This window comes from Prenolepis imparis, unplaced genomic scaffold (assembly GCF_030444845.1).
Source record: "Prenolepis imparis isolate NDT839.2.m4 unplaced genomic scaffold, iyPreImpa1.0 SCAF_10, whole genome shotgun sequence".
In the NCBI taxonomy this organism is placed as follows: Eukaryota; Metazoa; Arthropoda; class Insecta; order Hymenoptera; family Formicidae; genus Prenolepis; species Prenolepis imparis.
The window spans coordinates 12981580-13001619 of NW_028141168.1; the positions used below are offsets into that span (position 1 = coordinate 12981580).

Below are 20040 nucleotides of genomic sequence, written 5' to 3' on the forward strand. Positions count from 1 at the left end.
TAATTAATTTTCAGCAATTTGTGTGATTCGAATAGAGCATTCTTGTGAACATATCTAATCTTTTATAACATACTTGATACTTTTTGCATTAATCTTATCTTTAATTTGGATAAAGGTCAATTTAAATATACGATCAATATTAATACAGAAATGTCAAGTTTTCCTTTAGTAAGGACTGGAGAATTGAAATATCCGATAATAAAAATTGTAATAGAAATAATTAAAAATTTCAAAATACTGCTCTAACAGAATTACATCATATAATATCGTTCGATATAGATAAATATTTTATATTTGATAAAAATTGGGCCACAACCCAGATACGCGTGTTCTCGATTGCACGAAGTTTGACATTTCTATCAGCTGTCACATTCAATATGGCCGCCTGCGAGACACGTTTTCTACCGAATTATTGGAGAAACGTCTACGTTAGAACATAATGTGAAGCCGGTGAACGTGATCGAAGGATTCTAAGTTGTAAATCGCGAGAATATATTTTAGCCTCGCAATGGCCGACAACGGTGAAGTGCTGGAGGGATTTATATGCCCCATATGCATGACCGATTTCAAGGCACCCAATCACTTGACCAAGCATTTCGAGGAAGTCCACAATGACGATCCTGAAATTTTAAAATCGTTGAAAGGTACATGGCTCGTTTCTTTTTTTTTTTTTTTTTTATTATTTTGTAAAAGAAGACTGCTCAGAGTTTCAGAATCCTCTGTCACTGTGCGCAAAAGCCTATAAAATGTATACAAGATGAATACAGAGCTTGCGTGTTGTAGATTTATTTGGCAAAGCCAAGAAAAAGATTTTGAAACAGGATGATATACCAGAAACGTTTCAAAGCGCAATTCCACAGGACAAGAGAAGAAGTCCTGAAATTAACTGGGGACCACAAGAAATAGGTACAAATATATATTTTTAAATTTTATTATCTGTAAACGTGAACAAACAAAATCCTTTTACACAGTCGTCTTTGTTATTAGTATTAATACGCCTTTGTTAGCTTTATTAGTATTAATACAATCAGCTTTTTAATTTCTCAATTAAAATCAGCATGCAAAGCATTGCCTACAATAGCAATAAACATTGACTCTTGTATTGGATATCACGTGACTAATTTTTAAAAACTGTTTCAGGTGCAATTACTACTCACACAAAATACTTTAAAGACATAAGAAACGCTCGACTAGAGAGATATGCTTATGAAACAAATAAACTTCTTATAAGGCTAGATAAATTATTAAATCATTTACCATCAGATCCTGTCGATAGAAAAGGTGAGAAAGTATATAAAAGAAAATAATTGTTCATTTAACAATATATCCACATTTTATCTTATGTAATCGTATGTCGTAATAGAAACATAATATAAAATTTGTAACAGTTCATGAACGTACTATTGTGCCATGGATTGATGAAAAAGATGTGAAATTATGCCCTAATTGTGCAAAAAGTTTTCATTTGGCGAGGCGAAAACATCATTGCAGATTGTGTGGGGCAGTCATGTGCCATAATTGTACAGTATTTCTTTCCTTAAATGACGCACGTATGTAAAACATATAATATTTAATGATATAGACAAATTTCTGAAGTTACATCTGATGAAAATGGTTCTTTTTATTTTTTACAGGAAGAATGACTAGTCCTGTGTCTGTACAAGACGATTCTGCTCTATCTTCTACGTCGCAACGAGCATTCTCTGAAAGAATAGTACGTTCACGTATTGGTCTTACAAAGTTGGTACGCTCACCTTCCAATGGTAGCTTGAACAGTGTTTTATCATTAATCAATGATCCGGCCAATGAGCAGCACTTTAGAGTTTGTACTCACTGTATAAATTTACTCGATGCTAGAGAAATGCAAAAGGCCAAACAGTTTGACAAACCGATCGTTTGTGAATTTTATGAGAAAATGCGGGGATACATGAGCGAAGCCTCGCAGCATTTAGCAATGTACAACAAAATGTGGGAATCGTTACAGTATGTGAATTTCTCTATTGTGTTAAACATTAATATAATAAATGCACGAGATATTGCATAAGAAATATAATACTTAAAAAAATGATTTAATTAATGTGCAAATTATCAATTATATAAAACTTGTATCACACACACATGTAGGAATCTTAATATACTAGAAATTCATTGAATTCATAAAATTATTTTAGAGAAGGAGAGACTACGTATGATTTGGAGGACGCTCAATCATTGCGAGTCAAATTGGCAAAGTTGGGAGAAAATATAGATGCAACCAGCAAAAGAATTCTTATCCTCGACATGAAGAAAAATACGGAAGATCCGCAAGCGATACAGGGACAAGAATTGCGTCTATATCAAATGGTTAGAACATCGGCAATGATATTCTTAAAGGAAGAGTTATTAACTCTGCAACCTTTGGCCTCGGTAGAAGAATATGCAATTTTACAAGAGGAACGTCAAAAAAGAATAGAAGCCCGAATAGCGTACGAGCGACAATTGGAAGAAGAGCAACGAGAGAAGTTGAAAGAACAGCGCAAGAAAGATACGCGGAATTTAGATAGCAACCCTTCTGTGAAAATCAGCCAGGTATATAATACAATTTACTAACAAAATATTAATAATTGAATTTTAAATCATGCCAAGTCGCAACATTTAATATCCGATTTGTTTTTTTATATATTTTGTGCTTTAAACTTATGTATATTATAACATATCACATATATGTATTATAATTAATATTTTTCAAGATACAGATGTATATTTTTTGAATTATTTCTGGAAAAAAAAAGAATATTGAATTTACATGATTTGAAATTCAAATTGACTGATTGATGATATTACCGATTTAAAAATTTCATACTGACATTTAACAAATTTTTTTAGGCACCGACGATTGTGACTCACAATCAGTCTCAAGGCTGGGGTCCGTCCAATGTCACATCCATTATGTCTTCCTCCATGGATCCAATAATTGAACAAATGAGCAATCTTCGTGCATATATCAAACAAGCTCGCGCCGATTGTAAGTATGATGAGGTCGCGACACTAGAAAGCAATCTTCGAGAGCTACAAAGTGCCTACTTTGCTATGAAACAGAGTAATAGCAACGATGGATAGATATACGAGCAGCATGCTGCTTACATTTTGGCACACAGTGTTGAACTCTTCTCTATAGTAAAGTGTATTTCCTATTAATTTAATAAATCTTCTTGTATCACATGTAAAATCTTCGTATATACTATATAAGCTATATACACATACATGAATGAAATATAATGAAATACATTGAGATAGTCTAGATGATTTAATGAATCATAAAAGCCACAAACTATCATTTTTTGTGTATTTTACACATTAAATTTTGATATCTATTCGTTATTTATTTTTGTATTTTTCTCAAATTTGTTTATAAAGTGATTAAATCATGAAAAAAATCTCTTGGTTACATATTTTTATATTTCCTTTACAAGAATATTGTTTTTGTTATAAAGTTATGAGTAAATTTTTGCAAATAATATTCATAAAAACAAAATTAACTTGTTACATTTTTTATTGATACAAAAAGTACAATTTATTTGAGTGGAATAAATCGTGAAGAATGCGTAGCACCAATACCAGGCCTACCATGTTTAACAGGTTTGTATGTAACGGAGAATTCTCCAAGATAATGACCGATCATTTCTGGTTTGATTTCAACTTGATTGAAGGTCTTGCCATTGTACACACCAACAATCGAGCCGACCATTTCTGGAACGATGATCATATTACGCAAATGAGTCTTGACAATTTCAGGTTTCTCGTTAGGTGGTGTTTCTTTCTTCGCCTTGCGCAGCTTTTTGACAAGTGCCATAGATTTCCTCTTCAAACCATGAGAGAAGCGTCTACGTGCTCTTGCATGCATCAAATCCATCAACTGCTCACTGAAAAACAATTATTCATTGGTAAAAAATTATCTTTTCCTTAAGCTACATTTAATCATTTCTTTTTCTATGATTTACAGATTTTATTTTCAAAATGTAAGTCACAGAGATATAGTAAATTAAATAAATCTTATTTAATTTCAATTTTCATAGGAAAGAAACATGTAAAATATATAGATTGTAATATTATGTAAAGTTAAATTAATTGAAGATGAATTGATTGAGGTTATGTTTAAAGAAACAATCTTCAGTGCAGCTTACTTTGGCATATCCAGCAGTTGATCGAGGTCCACCCCTCGGAAGGTGAACTTCCTGAAGGTCCTCTTCTTCTTCTGAGTTTCATCTGCCTGTGAAAGGTAAAAAGAAACGAAAAATTAAATATTTTCACATATCAGAGACGAGATACCTGCCACATATATAAATATCTTATCGTACATTAATATTGTTTTACTAACATAAATTAACAACTAAATAAAATGTACAACTAATGCAATTTAGTTTAACGTAATAGATGTGCGAGATTTTCTTAGATTCAATATTAAATTTCGGAAATTTACCTCAGCCATGTTTTCACGTTCCGAACGTTCTACAGAAAGAATAAGATCGATGAAAGATGAAAGCAGTGTTGGTTTTTCGCGCATACACAGTAAACCTGAAACGCGCATGCGCGAAAAATTGAGCAAATAAAATTTTATGGAAACCAATAAGATTGAAGTATTAGCTCGAGTCATAGATTATAAATTGACAAGAGGGTTACACCTGTTTTTCTAATTGTATTTATGAAATTTTCACAACTTTTTTTTTAATTAATTAAAATTACTCCTCTCTGTATAGAATTTGCATATATGTATAGTATATAATTTTATATTCTTCAGAATAAATATTCTTGAATAGATGATTACACAAATATAACACTATAATTATATAATACAAATCACATAATGGTACTTCTCGCAATTTTTATCCAATAAATAAAAATTAAAAAAAAAAAAAAAGAAAAAGAAATATTCTCTAATCTATAAAATAAAAAATATAAATCCATGTTGTGTTTTCTTGATATAATGTATATTCTATATAAAACATTGCCACATGAAAAGAGAAACAATTTTATTAATTTAAATTTCGAGATCTAATCACAAAAGAATTTATATAATGTGCACAATTTATATCAGCAACAATTACATTTATTTATAAGTTGGAATTAAAAGATAAGAATAAGAAGTTGAGAATTAAAAGTTACAATTATCTTATTTACAATTTATAATAACTTGGAGTATATGCAGTATTTATGAGAATATACAATAGAATGTACGTTTATATGAGTACAATAAAAATTATATATTAATAAATTTCCACTTCGACACCAAATTTCTAATGCGTACACGTTGCTAAAGTAGAATTTTTTTCCAACAAATTGGATTTATTGTCTATATTCAGCCGTCTCACCACTACTCTAGCACCTTCCGTAATGTCTTGAATAAATTTTAACATTTCTATGCGCATTTTACCGTTTTTAATATTGTTGGGATTATTCAAAGATCTTTGTCGTTTCTTGAGACATCTTTGTCGAATGGCATTATCTTTACGTGCATGCAACAAGTCATAGTAAAAGTCATCTGTAATATCTTGCAATTTTCTTGGCGAACCGTTCTTCGACGATGAACTTCTTCGTGAAATGCGATAACTTTCGTTATTTTCTTCTTTTATATTTCTCACACACGTGTCTTTATTAATCTCTGAAGCATCCTTATCGATTATTCCACAAGATTCATCGTTGTAGCTTTTCATTTCCTCAGAATCAAGTGTAAATTCGATAGACGTGTTATTTGTTATATTGGAATTTATATTGTTGTCCATAAATGAGATAGCTGTCTCGGAAGTTGCCTTCTCTGTCAATATTGTATCATGCGTTTTTCGTTCATATTGTAACGTCTCACTATTGGATGTCGAAGAAAGTTTACGCGTTCTATGTAAAGCCTTCTGTAGAGCCAGTGGCATTTGTTCGATGGTAACAGTCTTATCTGAAACTATTCTTGGACTAGTTGCCTCTAGTCGTGACAATTTCGTTGAACCAGACTCCTCAGAAATTATAAAATTTTCCTTCTTTGTAAATATCTTTCTTGGATTTGATAAAGAGCATGTTAGCGAATTATTTGACTTGTAAAATTTGTTCACAGACATTTCATACTTGCTCGTCTCTTCAATATCTATATTGTTCGTCAGTAAATCTCTATTTTGCAATCTTGCATTCTTTTTTTCAGAAAATAATACAGACTGAAAAACTTCAGGAATATCCTTTCTATCGCGCTTATTATCATTATCTTGCTCTTTCATTGATTGCTCGCTTCTTTCTGTTATCATTCCTTTTGTCGAACAATCATCGCTATTGTTAATACTAGAAGAAATGTGCTGCCATCGCTTGCACGGATATAAATATTGTATATTAATACTATGCTTGTCATAACTTGTAGGAATATTTAATTTATCCATTTTTTCGTTTACATTATTAGCATCTAAATTATGTACAGCATTGCTAGGAAAAATGTTAAAAGACGGTAAGCACGTGTTATTGCAAGTTGAATGGCAAGTAGTTTTATGTTGCTGGTCTTTACGTTCGCGCGGTGAGTCGATCATTGTTACCAAGTTTTCGAGTCTTAGTAAGCTTGAATTTAATAAACACTTCTCTCCAGCTTTTGTCTCGACTTTCTCAGAATTCTCTAATACTTCATCAATCTCCAGCTTGGTTTTTTGTTCGATTACAGCTACACTATCCTGATCTTGTCGTATAGTGAACATTAATCCTTCCATTACTAAATCGGTAATATTAGATGAACGCAAAATCTTATCGTCGGATACGGTTTTTCTCTCGGATTCTCTGCTTTTTTGTTTACGAGCTTTGTGAGATTTATTATACTGATCTGGTTTATTATCAGGGTTTACAATAATCTCACCAATTGTCTTTCCATTGTCATCTAAAAGGTCTTTATCATTTAAAGAACAAATATTTTGCTCCATCGAATTTTCATAAAAACCAAATCCACTCGATAATGTCCATTTATCAACATCATCATTTATCCTGTTCATTCCTGTTAGAGACGATTTCAGTGAAGAAAAAAAATTGTATTTCGGAATATTTTGCATCTCTTGAGTTGATTTTTTTGTTATTGATTTCGTTTCTTGATTTATACCGTCTCTCTTTCTAATAGCAATTTTATCCAACTTCTTTGTTTCTCTTATGGATTGTTCGTGTACATGACCAATAGGATGTTGATCTATGCTTCTTGCACATTTTTTAATATTACAGTTTGTAGACTTATTTTCGTTTAAGTTATCTTGAAATTCTGTATTAATAAAATGCACTTGGTCTGTAGTCGTTTCATTTTTAATTGTTGCATTTAGACTTTCAAAATCTTCTGGATTTTTCATATTATCTTGCAAATTGGATACTTTTGTTTCTGACGTTTTGTTAAGTGTGTCCTCATTATATTTTAAAATTTGATCTTCCTTTTGAGATATTGCAACTTTTCTTGAAGATACTTTGTCAGTATATATTGCAGTTTTAGTAATTTTCTTTTCGGTATCCAAAGGAACATTTAAATCTTTAAATGTAGTACCGGCATCAGCTTCTTTGACAATAGGATATTTTAAACTAGACAACGAGTGTTCTGACGAAGGATAGATCCTTATAGTTAATACAAATGCATGTGAAAATGTTGCAGCATTAGTTCGTTGTTGGAATTTCAGTATTGCAAACATTTTATCTTGACGGGTCCAAGATGTACAATCTATATTTTGATGTAAAGGAATATACACTTCAATAATTTTGCTATATCTACTATAGTCTTACTTACTAAAAAAAAATATATATGAATAATAACCAAAAAGGATACTGTAAGTGACAAGAAGATGTGGGGTGCCAAACTGTTGACCTTGATTTGGATGACATTTTATAATTCTTCTAACAATTTTTAATAATTCTCGGCCATACGAAAATTGCACAGTATTCCTGAAAATGGAAAACTCATGTATAAATAAAATTTCTAAAATATAGGAATATATGCTAACACTGTTATCTTACTTCACTGTACGATGATATCTAAAGATAAACTTGTATATGTTCTTCTTATGACATAGCCAATATGAACCAGGGATGGTTAAGAGAGTTTCCTCTTGGTTGAGCCAATTAAGTTGGCTAAGCGTCCGTACATATATTCCAGGCATTTTCTTTCAGGTAATAAATCTTGAAACAATGGAACTAATCTTCTTGAATTCTGCCTACCAACTGATTCTTTTACAATAAATGTAAGATAATAGAGCACTCTTTGCTGAAATAATTTACTTGTAAGTCCAAATTGCTTTGTTTTGATTTTGTAGAAATAAAGATAAATAAACTTACTCCTTTTATGACTTCATTGATAAATATATCTTCTACTGTGTCCCATGGCAAGAATTCTATAGATGTAAAAATGCCAAATCCTCTTTTACTTTCAATATGTACACCTACTAATTCTAAAACTAACAATGTATCTGCAAAATAATACATATATATAAATAATTTTATTTTTTATGAAATAAATTTGTTAAAAATTTTATTTTATAAAAAAAATTACCTCGCTTTGCAGAAGCGATGAATGATTTACACTGCAATGTCAAAATGCACACTGATATTATGAAAGGAATTAAAGTTTCTGATATGATCAATACAAAGAGAGTTGCACAGAATAATACTAAATACAAATTGACATTAAAATTTTTTTCGCTTTGCAGTGAAAAATTTATGATATTGTCAGTACTCGACAGATTCAAGCTTGTTTTATCTTCCAGTGTTAGCCGTTCCCCATTGGCATTTCTGAAGAATACTTCACTAGGAAGTGCTTGTGTTAAAGAATTCGACGACATCAATGAAGATTCTGTGTACAAATGCTTGTGTGAATTAAAAGTGGTAAACAGAAGAAAGATGTAGTAATATACGAAGGTAAACTTTACTTATTTATTATATTTTCATCACTCTTTAACTATTTTTAAATAATTCAATCTACTCACCAGTTACTTTTTTCAATATTTATATACCAAGCAATTAAAATAAGAAGTATTCACGCATTATGTGTAAAATATATAAAACTTGTATACGTATAGCAGAGTTGAACGAACACATATATAACTTCTGATTGTGAGCTCTATAGTAATTATGCATACAGATAGATATGCAATAAGATTAAGCAGTCACATTTTCTGAAATAAAATAAGCATATTTACACAATTCACTCTGATTTTTTTATCTTATTTAAGTTCACAAAATATTTACACGTGCATATATATATATATATATATGCTTTGTATACAATATAAATATTCAAGAGACCGTGCGAGATAAATACAAGAATTTATCACTCGCTATAGTCACAGTTTAAAGCTGCTTTCTATGAATGTACGAAAATTTTCTGAGATGTTGCATAAAATTATTACGAGATCCTAGCAAGCATTTCTCTTTCTTTAAGTATATAAAAAATATATACATAAAAGAAGAATCGTTTCAATGGATTGTTTGATAAATTATTGCTGTAAAAAATTACAGAATTCATAATCAATTCCACTGATAGAAACCATACCTTAAGACGTGAATCTAGAAGAATATTCACAATCACGAATGAAAAATTCTTTATCATTCTCCCACTCTCATCGTTGCATATATTTATCGTAAAGACACATTTATCTAAAGTTTATATTTACAGAAAAGAATTTTCAGTCCAGTAAATAAACGAATCCTCTACAGGGTTACGTAGGCTCTCCATCGAACGAAAATATACGGGTCTGATGCCAGTGAGGAATAATATTCTTTCCCCGACTATGCTATAATCATCCGACACATCATTGCTGACGAATCGAAAGGGAGCGGCAGAGAGAAGCGGAAAGATCCGGGAGAATAGAAGCCGTGTCGCGTGCTCGAACGATTACGTCACCGGCGAAAGACGGTGGAGCAGCATCTCGCTGCCATTCTGGCATTACGTCAATGGTGGTGGTCTCGTTCGTTGGTTCGGGAGGAGTTGCCGTGTGACCGCCATTGTTACAACTCCGTCGTATTTTACGGAACTTGGGTGATCCCGATAGAGTTTACCGAGTTCGCCTTACCACGAAGCCGTGTATCTTTCGGACCGGGATACTCCAAGTAGCCGAACGCTAGCTCTCGGCGTAGCATGTCCACGATGAATCCCGAGTAGTGAGTAAACGTCCTTTTGCGCAGAGGCGTAAAGTGCATCGTATCTATCGCGCTACGCGTCATCGCATCGAGCGAGACGATGAGCGAGCGTGAGAAACGCGCGCGTTTCTTCATACGAGATAGTAGGTCCTTTTAAAAGGACGAGCGAGAGATAAGACGGGGGAGGATAGGGATCCTCTAATCTTCACCTTCATCTTCTGACAGATATTCGTCCATCCCTTCCGTCTTCTTCCCCTACTACCTGAAAACATGGCACTCTTCTATCCATAGTCCATATTTCAATATTTTGCTGCGTTACACTTTCGCGAGCGCTACGCGTATATATCGACCTTGATCCTTCAGTCGTCGATAGATGCGCGTCAATGATTCATAAGTCTAGAATGTTTACTTGAAACTTAAAAAAAGAACTAATTTGTGGAACGTTTTTTCCAACTGTGCATCTACTTTGCATACTCGTTTCGATTGCAAAATCCATGTAATTTCGCCTATAAAAATCGTGCTTTGCTCTTTTATTTATAAGAATGTTTAATGACAAATTTGTGATATGCACGAGCTGAAATATTTTCTGTTTTCAGCGATTACTTATTTAAATTGCTTCTAATCGGGGATTCTGGTGTTGGAAAGTCGTGTCTCCTGCTGCGTTTTGCCGATGACACGTATACAGAAAGTTACATCAGCACCATTGGTGTAGATTTTAAGATTCGAACCATCGATCTAGATGGAAAGACGATAAAACTGCAAATTTGGGATACGGCAGGTCAAGAACGATTCAGGACAATTACAAGTTCATATTATCGAGGTGCGCATGGTATTATTGTTGTTTATGACTGCACAGACCAGGAGACTTTTAACAATGTAAAACAGTGGTTGGAGGAAATTGATCGTTATGCTTGTGATAACGTCAATAAGCTGTTAGTCGGCAATAAATGTGATCTTCACACTAAAAAAGTAGTCGATTACACAACAGCCAAGGTAAACAATGATGCATACTTTTTTCAAGTACATTGTACGATTTATCTATGTCGATTATAATTTCTCATTATGTTTCTATGTTTTATTTTAAACAGGAATATGCGGATCAACTGGGCATACCATTTTTGGAAACATCGGCGAAAAATGCGATGAATGTAGAGCAAGCTTTTATGACAATGGCCGCTGAAATAAAACTCAGAGTTGGTCCACCCTCGAGCGGAGCGAGTGATCCAGCCAACAAGGTGAAAATAGAGCATGGACGTCCAATTGAATCTTCTAAATCTGGATGCTGCTGAGAATTATAATTTAATATCCCGTTTAACCAAAGTGAGTGAAACGAAAGAGTTGGGAGACCTAATCAATTCAACAATTATCAAACGAAAAACAATTGTTATCTCTTTCACAGAACATCTAATGGTTGCGGTACGGTTACTGCAAAATTAAACTTATTACTGGAAGTATAAGAACATGAAGAAGTTTCAGTTTACGCCAACCAAAAAAGAAAGAAAGAAATAATCTAACACTCACTCATGGACCACCAACTCTTCCTCAGAGTTGTACAAAACTTTTGTCCGCCTGCCCTGAATTTCGTTTTTGTAGTTACATATCTTTCTTTCCAAAGAAGAAAGGACGTGGTCACTCGACGATTTTTTCTAGCGTCAAGTTCGACTCGAGATAAATTTGTCGAATTAGCATTGATAATGTCGTGCGGGTGTAAGCGTGCGTGTAATAAGGGCAACTCGAAGCTTTTGAGAAGTAAATTGAATAATATTGTGTATGGTGGTTATATAAAGATAAGTACATTGTTTTTTTTTTTTTTTTATTTTATTTTATTTTTTAGCTAATTGTAATATGGAGTGTATGTTTTGGCCCAGTGTCTAGCCCGCACGGAGCTGCTTCTATTCCTCTATACTATAATCCAAAACGTTTTCCCATTTTTCGTTTTGTTTTCTCCGTTTACTCCCACAGAGATGCGCGCAAATATTTAGATCATTTTTTTCCCCCTAGTAAGATTTCCCTCGCGAATGATGCGCCGCCCTTCCTTTTCTTCTTACACAGCTCATTAGTGTAATTTATAATAACATATTAATAAATATTTCAACACTAAAACTCTCAGAACGCATACGTAGCATACCTTATATATATATATATCAAATATATATGCATATATGTACAATATGTATTCGAGAGAGATATCGCCCGCGTTTATAAACGAGCGCATCAGGCCAAACGATAGAATGCGGAATCTTTGTTTGCGTCCTCTTGAATTCTGTCGTTCGATTGCCCCTGCGTTATCTTTTTTTTTTTTTTTCACAATTCAAGATGCGATCCGAGAATCGATAAGAGAATTTATTACAGAGTTCCAGAATCGCGTAGAAAAACGAGGGATGTTTTATACGAGATAAGATGTTACGCAGTTACATATTTAATCCAAACCGTATCTTTGTATCGTGAGAAAAGCTATTGTGACGGGTATACGATAAATAACGGCACTCGATTACAAATATAGTAACTGTAATTATATATAAAATGCGAAAAAGAGAATAAAATACGACTGTAAAACAAGTCATTCTTTAAATTTTGCAAGGGAGGGGAAAAGAGTCATCGGTTCTTCCTAATCAATTATTTTGGAGCTGTATGTCGTGTATAAACACACACATATGTGTGTGTGTGTGTGTATATATTTATCATTCATATATACACGGATTTTTTTGTGATGTGTAGCTTTTGCCACGTGTTTGGTAATCCCAGGCACTCCTGGAAAATCAATCGTGAAGAGTCACGTTGACAGATGGTTGACATATCCATCTGGCGGCCGAATTCGTTACTACGAAAATGACAGTTCCCTGTTAAATGTCATCGGTGTGAGATGATTGCGGATAGATCAGATCTGTCAAGATCCGCAAATTGCGAGATGGAATCGTCAAATCGAATGCACGTGTGTAAATTTATGATGGAATAAATAACGAACAGTCGTCCGGCTCTGTAAATCCTGCGTGCTCTTCGAGATTGATCGTGATAATCATAACCCTTGGCGAGCATAATCGGCTTCAAAATGATGCAACAATATATGAAGGAATTGGAACAGGTATATCAATCTCTTTTTTTCTTTTTCCTCAAATGGTTATTTATGTTTCGATCTTTAATGTATAAATTAATAATAAGATGATCTATGTATATAATGCAATATTATACGTATAACAGTAGTCGCCCTATTAGTAAAAACTAATTGTTTTTTAAAAATAAAGTTTTATTTTATCACAATGTTCAGAAAACTTCTTTGTAATGTATTACTGATGTAATTACGCTAATTAAGAGGTCAAATATTAACGAGTTACAACTATATCGCAGGATCCATTTGACCCTGAAGAGTTTGTCGAACGTTTGGCTTGGAGGACTGTCAATGATAATACGAAAGATGGAGGAAAGACATTCTTCGATCCGGTTATCGTTCATGAGACCTTTTTGCAAGCGATCAAGGACTTGCAGGTATTACAGGAACGTCAGCAAAAGAAATGCGATAAACTGGAGATTGCATTGAAAGAAGAGGAAGCCCGGCATGCGGTTGAGATATTAGGATTGCAAGAGAGAAATAGACATTCTATCGAGTTGTTTCATCAATTAGACGAGAGAATAAACTTTGTGGCTACTAAAGTCCTACACTTGGGAGATCAGTTAGAAAGTGTCAATACACCAAGAGCGCGAGCAGTGGAGGCTCAAAAATTAATGAGACACTTTTCGGAATTTTTAAGTCCAGGCCCATTGACGGATCCAATTTTCACTGATAAATCTTCGGTAAAAATATATAAACAATTGTTAAATAATATATAATAACAAAATAATCAAAGTTTAATCAGTATTGTTTATTGCAGTTGAATGAAGCCGCAGATGTGATACAGAAACTTTATCTCACAGCTCAAGAATTACCCTCTGAAAAATTCGAACACGCTAAAAAAAAGATTAACGTTAAATACGACGAGATAGAACGGAATTTGATTGAGGAGTTTGCGAGAGCGCATAGCAGAGAAGATGCGCCACGTATGAAGGAACTAGCAAGTACTCTGGCTAATTTCAAAGGTTATTCTCAGTGCATCGACGCGTTTATAGAACAAAGTCAGATGGGTTCCTTTGGTGGAAAAGACGTCTTTCAAGATGTTATACCTATGTGTACAAAATACCAAAAACTTATGCAACAAGTATTTTCCAATCCTGAGCAAGTGATGGCCAAATTTGTCTTGAATATATATCATCTGCGCCTTCAAAAGTACGCGGTGGCCAAATTAGCTGACAAAAATGACTCTGAAAAATATCTTAGAAACTTGTTTGATCTGTATACAAGAACAGTTAAGCTGTCCAACGATCTCAAAGTCTTCAATATGGGCACCGATGATACTTACCTTGCTAAACTCACCAGAAATATCTTCCAGAAATATTTGGATACTTATATTACGTAAGTTTGCGATTTCAAAGATAATAATGTTTTAAATATAATAAGCTAATAATTATCTGTCATTTATCATTTTAGTATTGAAATAAAAGCGTTTCGCGAAAAGTCAGCGGCGCTGCTTATCGAATATTACGAATCTAAGAATCATCAGAAAAAACAATTGCAGACAGGTGGATTTCAAGAATTGCGTAGAGACTTGCAAGCTGTATTAGGTGCAAGAACGAATATAAATATTGCTCAAATAGAGGACTATGGAGGCGAGACGTTTCTATCAGAAGAGTTAGCAATTGCAATATTACAAAGAAGCAAGCTCGCATTTCAAAGATGCCAATTACTTTCGCAGTCTAATGATATACCCGGAAATGCACTCCAAATCTTGGAGATATTACTACAATATTTAATAAGCGAGCACGTAGACTATGCACTGGAATTAGGTTTACAAAGCGTTCCTATACCGGAGAGCAGGACGCAATCAGAGATTTATTTCTTCAATGTGGTGCATCAGTGCAATGCGATCGTTCGGCTCTTGGAGGAACAGTTCAACGACAGTGTATTGCCTCTTGTCTTGTATGTATTTTTCTTCATTCACCTAATTGCACTATGGGCCAATTCGCGTTTTTACATCATGTAATGCGAGTCGGTAATACTAGACTATGATTTTTCTCTAGATCGACACCCAAACACGCCGAGTGTTTGCTAAAGAAAAAAGCAATTTTGGAGCAAATTGATGTCAAGTTGGACACTGGCTTGGACAGAAGCATAAACGCTATTGTAGGTTGGGTGAAGATATATCTACAAAACGAACAGAAAAAGACAGATTTCAAACCGGACACTGATGTGGATACTGTGAATACTCCCGCCTGTTTAGTAGTGGTTCAATACGTAAGCGGAATGATACGACTGATACGAAACACTTTGGACGGCAGACACTTGGACACCGCTCTCAAGGAACTAGGGATCAGATTCCACAAAGTTATTTATGATAATTTGCAACAATTTCAATTTAATTCTGCTGGTGCTATGTGCGCGATATGCGACATGAACGAATATCGCAAGTGCATTAAGGAACTTGATGTTGAATTTGTTACAAATCTCTTTGACACTCTACATGCCTTGTGTAATTTGCTATTGGTCAAGCCAGAAAATCTGAAACAAGTTTGCACAGGAGAACAACTGGTATGTTACACGAATTATTATTTTTAAGGGATATATTTTTATAAATACATATATTTTCCTTGTGATTGCAGATGACACTTGATCGCACCGTTCTACTTAACTTTATTCAATTAAGAACTGATTACAAGACACAAAAGTTAGCCAATTGTTTAAAAGGCTTGGCAACATGATGACATAGTCTACTTACATAAGAAAAAATACTTTGTTTTCAGCCTAATCCTTTCTATAATGATTGATGTATATAAATATATATAGTTGCTACCAAATACATAAAAGCAATCACTGAAAATTATATAATTGTATTTATATGTTAAAATACTTTTCGAGGACTTTCGCCATTAGGCTCGTTCACATTGTCACGTACATACAAAAGGGCGTTCGCAAAAAAATAGTCCACTCTTCAAATATATCCATTCTATTTACTTTTTAATAAATCTCAAATAAATGTCGATTAAAAATATGCAATAATAAAAGATTTGTGTAAGGATCTTAATCAGATTAAAATTTCTGCAAAATATTCTGTCAAGCATTTCATAATTTTTGATAGCATTATCATGTACATTTAAGCACACAAAGTTCTGTAATATATATAAAAATAAATAATTTTGAAGACAAAGAATTTTGGCGCACAATTATATTTTATTACATGTCAGACATATTAATTATACACACACGAAGTAGCTTTTTTTTTAACATTACGATGAGATATCGTCAAGACACACTCATGTTTAAGATTAAAATTTTTTTTTTTTTTTTTTTTTTTTTTTCTTAAGTGTCAAACTGGTAGATTTCAGTTGTGCGCGAAAATTCATTTATTTTCTTACTACAATATCTCGTCGTTTGTTCGAATTTAATGTTATAAATATGATTAGATTATCCAGATTTGCACGTTTATAGAATAGAATGTCTATAAAAGTCATTACATTAAACGTCTAATCGGGAAGCATCATCTCGTACTCTTTAAAATTAAAGACTGACAGCTCATGTATCATTATTATCGACGCATGCATCGATATCGTTTATAATTGCGATCATCGTTTATAATTGCGATCATCGTTTATAATTGCATAATTAGTAGAGAATCGACTCAATCGGTTTGATTAAATGATTTCTCATGAGCTATGAAAAAAAAAGGGGAGGCGGACACACAATCGACTGAATATCAGCGCATACGGTAGTTATTAGTTTCATGTACTTGACACAACTCCCCTTTAAAGTCCAACTCGATACTGAAATCAAGATCTCTATAATTTCTAGCATTGGGCCTCATCGAAAATACGCCGTAAATTTCCTCTCCTTTCTTCACCGTCATGTATTCGTCGAAATAGAAGACCGTTTGCTTCCAATGCGTATATGGCACTTCCGGTGCGGTACTAAAGCCAATACGTTTGTGGCACTTGGTGAATTCGATGTTGAAGAATGTAACTAGGGCTTGAACATAGTCGTTTCTACGAACTTGCAGGGTAAACGGCGATGAAAACTCGAGATCTGCCTTCGTCACTGTGTAAAGATCAACTTCTTTGATTAGGCATGCATTTGTAACGACTTGTTTGGGATCAACAACATCCACTAGTGGCTCGCTAATCGCCACTTTCCTTATGCTACTCATATCGAATCCATACACATCATCCCACCAATTAATCTTCTCGTCCTTGTATTGCCTGTCTTCGATTCCACAGATGAATAAGGTCGCCTTGTCAGGAAAAAGCATACCATCTTCGCGAAGCCACTTATCCCTGGCAAAGAGCACTGTGTCTAACATGGATTCGTAGAACAAACAATAGCCCATCCATTCGGATATTATTATATCGACCTTCTCTATTCCATCGGGCAATGAGACTTCCTCGACCTTTCCTTTAAGTATCGTTATAATATTGGACAGATTATTTGCTTCTACAATCTTCTCTGCATACTCGACGATATTAGAGCACTCGATACCAATGACTTTAGCTGCACCAGCCTTAGCTGCAAACATGGAGAGAATGCCGGTGCCACAGCCAATATCAAGAACAATTTTCCCTTTGAAGAGATGCTTGTTATGATACATTGAATTACGATAAGTTACGGTGCGTACTTCATCCTTTAGCATTTCTTCGTGTATTCCATAGTGAGCGTAGGAATCAAAATAATAGTCTCTCGAAGTCATATCATCAACGGATACAGATCCCTTACAGGATGATGCATTGATATCTTTATTCAGGATAGGAGGCTCTGCTGTTATATCCATAGATTCCATTTTTGATGTCTGTAACATTTATATTGACAGAGACTAATTAGCATTTCAAAGAGGCTATTTAATAATAATATATATCTCTTTGATTTATAAATAAGCTTCAACTGTAAAATTGCAGCATCAAAATGATAAAAAAAAAACTAATTAAAGATATTCAGAATCAAATTGTAACAATTAGGAAAGTTTTAATTCATAAAATGACGCACGTGCACATCAAATCAGTTAATATATAAAGCAACATTTATATTTGGTCTACTATTATAATTAAAAAGAAAAAATATATATATATATATAAGCCGCACAAAGGACAAAGGTTTCTAATTTACAAACGCATTTACGAGGCACGCGAAGACTGGGAAGCAATTTTTATAAAAAATTAATACGATATCGTAAAGTGATGGAAGAAAATTTACAATATTGTTACTGTTCATGAGTGTAAACGGCGAAGGTTACTCGAAATCCAACGAATTCGCATGCACACGAAAGATCCAACCGGCAACGAAAAGAAGCACGTGGCCGCCAAAACGAATGGCGTCCCCCCTCTTTGTGAGATCGAACAACCGCTCGATATGCATATATATTATAATCGCTATACTCTCCGTATTATATCGCTACCGTTTGTCTATATAGAACGTCGGCTACTAACTGCGCGAATTATTTCACGCCTCGATAATCCGCGAACATCGTCATTATCGTTCGAAGAAGATCGCCGAGTCTCGTTCGCGGAATACGGCGGTACATGAAAAGAGCGTGTCTCCTATCCCGCCTATGACCACGCTTTGCACGCGAGTCCCCACGCGAGAGGACGATGCGGGACTCGAAACCTCGCGACAAACACGACGTTCCTAGCCCGTTCTTCGCCTCGTCGCGCGTTCTATATCCGCGATACGTGTCGGCGCGTCGACGACGCGACCGCAAAGTTCGGGCCCTCCATCATCTCGCCGATTATCCGTTTCGCAAAAACTCACCGAATTCTCCGTGTTATACACGCGGGTTTGGTTGATTTCTACCGGCACTTCATTACTCGTCGCCATCTTGTCTGCGTCACAGCAGACGACTGGACACGTCTCAGGACCGTCGCTGTCATCGGGTTGCCCCCCAAATGTTACATATTTAACAGTTATATGATATATTTTTTTACATCTCTGACAGTTCATTGTAAGCGAATGAATCTAAATAAAATAAAATATAATAAAAAAAATTAAATATAATGTAAAAATAATATAACGAGTTTGTCGAAATGATTGGCTATCGAATAGAGAATTTCTAATCAAACAGCAGTCGCAATGTAAATACTTCATAAGGTTTTCGAAATGGTCTAATCTCCATCGAAGCCTTCAATTCGCACCTAAAGCCCCTTGCACAATGCCAGGCAACAGGCAATAGGAACAGGAAATAGAAAATATCCACCAATAAAAGCAGGGAATAATATCTATTCCCTGCTCTTATTGGTGGATATTTTTTATTTCATGTTCCTATTGCCTGTTGCCTGGCATTGTGCAAGGGGCTTAATGCGATGTAGAAAAAAAAGTCAAGGAAATACTGGAAAAAGCTAAACAAGTAAATCTCAGGAAGCATTTCTTATATGATATATTTAATCAATATATGTATATACAAAAGGTTAACTTTTAAAATTTAATTATTTTTAGAACATTTATTATATATAAGATTGATAATTTTTAATACGTCATATATTTAATATATCTTATATTATTAGTGTAAATATTAACAGACTGAAAAATTTATACAGGCTTCAAGAAGCATAAGTTGTACTCGAGCACATGCTGCTATAAAAGATCAGTCACGTAGGCAGTGACGTAGCTCACGTACACGCATGACAAGTATTGTCCGTGAGAATATCTTCCCCGAACTTTCTATACTGATGAAAATGTGGGAGGGAGCAAGGAGAATCTCATGCGATGTTGCTCGGATGCTTCTTTTTGCGCGCATGCGCGATGTAGCGGCAGGAGATACAGTGTTGTACATACATAATGGGCGCCAGAATTTCATTGCGTTCAATTTGTGTTAAATTATATCTCGCGAATTACATCTTTTAAATTGTATTAAATTACATACATTACTTGAACCATCC

General features: G+C 34.1%; 6 protein-coding genes across 9 annotated transcripts; 3 read left to right on the forward strand and 3 right to left on the reverse strand.

Moving 5' to 3' along the window:
- Window positions 1–201: 201 nt before the first annotated feature.
- Rbsn-5 (Rabenosyn-5) lies at window positions 202–3316 on the forward strand. The gene is made up of 7 exons (XM_083047942.1): window positions 202–644; window positions 784–906; window positions 1141–1281; window positions 1389–1550; window positions 1635–1983; window positions 2172–2568; window positions 2866–3316. The coding sequence occupies exons 1-7, from the start codon at window positions 509–511 to the stop codon at window positions 3097–3099; spliced, it is 1542 nt and encodes a 513-aa protein (XP_082904068.1). The 5' UTR covers window positions 202–508; the 3' UTR covers window positions 3100–3316.
- A 198-nt stretch (window positions 3317–3514) lies between these two features.
- Window positions 3515–4572, reverse strand: Rps15 (ribosomal protein S15). The gene is made up of 3 exons (XM_083047995.1): window positions 4460–4572; window positions 4164–4249; window positions 3515–3902 (listed from the first exon to the last, which is right to left on the reverse strand). Exons 1-3 carry the CDS (start codon window positions 4565–4567, stop codon window positions 3554–3556), a joined length of 543 nt encoding a protein of 180 aa, XP_082904121.1. The 5' UTR covers window positions 4568–4572; the 3' UTR covers window positions 3515–3553.
- Window positions 4573–4945: 373 nt separating this feature from the next.
- LOC145941670 (uncharacterized) lies at window positions 4946–9872 on the reverse strand. 3 transcript variants are annotated; one of them, XM_083047901.1, is made up of 7 exons: window positions 9512–9872; window positions 8946–9134; window positions 8513–8812; window positions 8299–8417; window positions 7981–8227; window positions 7793–7908; window positions 4946–7687 (listed from the first exon to the last, which is right to left on the reverse strand). In XM_083047901.1, exons 5-7 carry the CDS (start codon window positions 8121–8123, stop codon window positions 5274–5276), a joined length of 2673 nt encoding a protein of 890 aa, XP_082904027.1. In that variant the 5' UTR covers window positions 8124–8227; window positions 8299–8417; window positions 8513–8812; window positions 8946–9134; window positions 9512–9872; the 3' UTR covers window positions 4946–5273. The 3 variants fall into 3 exon arrangements, with proteins under 3 accessions (XP_082904027.1, XP_082904025.1, XP_082904026.1); XM_083047899.1 differs by having other exon boundaries at window positions 8299–8429; XM_083047900.1 differs by lacking the exon at window positions 9512–9872 and having other exon boundaries at window positions 8299–8429; window positions 8946–9256.
- A 40-nt stretch (window positions 9873–9912) lies between these two features.
- Window positions 9913–12201, forward strand: Rab1 (RAS oncogene family member Rab1). The gene is made up of 4 exons (XM_083047992.1): window positions 9913–10119; window positions 10695–11091; window positions 11187–11418; window positions 11498–12201. Exons 1-3 carry the CDS (start codon window positions 10097–10099, stop codon window positions 11385–11387), a joined length of 621 nt encoding a protein of 206 aa, XP_082904118.1. The 5' UTR covers window positions 9913–10096; the 3' UTR covers window positions 11388–11418; window positions 11498–12201.
- Window positions 12202–12806: 605 nt separating this feature from the next.
- On the forward strand, window positions 12807–15927 carry Sec10 (Exocyst complex component Sec10). The gene is made up of 6 exons (XM_083047912.1): window positions 12807–13180; window positions 13444–13887; window positions 13965–14542; window positions 14618–15106; window positions 15208–15715; window positions 15787–15927. The coding sequence occupies exons 1-6, from the start codon at window positions 13148–13150 to the stop codon at window positions 15883–15885; spliced, it is 2151 nt and encodes a 716-aa protein (XP_082904038.1). The 5' UTR covers window positions 12807–13147; the 3' UTR covers window positions 15886–15927.
- A 71-nt stretch (window positions 15928–15998) lies between these two features.
- Window positions 15999–19051, reverse strand: Art1 (arginine methyltransferase 1). Of its 2 annotated transcripts, none has more exons than XM_083047962.1 (2): window positions 18917–19051; window positions 15999–17960 (listed from the first exon to the last, which is right to left on the reverse strand). In XM_083047962.1, the coding sequence occupies exons 1-2, from the start codon at window positions 18980–18982 to the stop codon at window positions 16878–16880; spliced, it is 1149 nt and encodes a 382-aa protein (XP_082904088.1). In that variant the 5' UTR covers window positions 18983–19051; the 3' UTR covers window positions 15999–16877. The 2 variants fall into 2 exon arrangements, with proteins under 2 accessions (XP_082904088.1, XP_082904089.1); XM_083047963.1 differs by lacking the exon at window positions 18917–19051 and adding an exon at window positions 18362–18815.
- Between the last annotated feature and the right edge of the window lie 989 nt (window positions 19052–20040).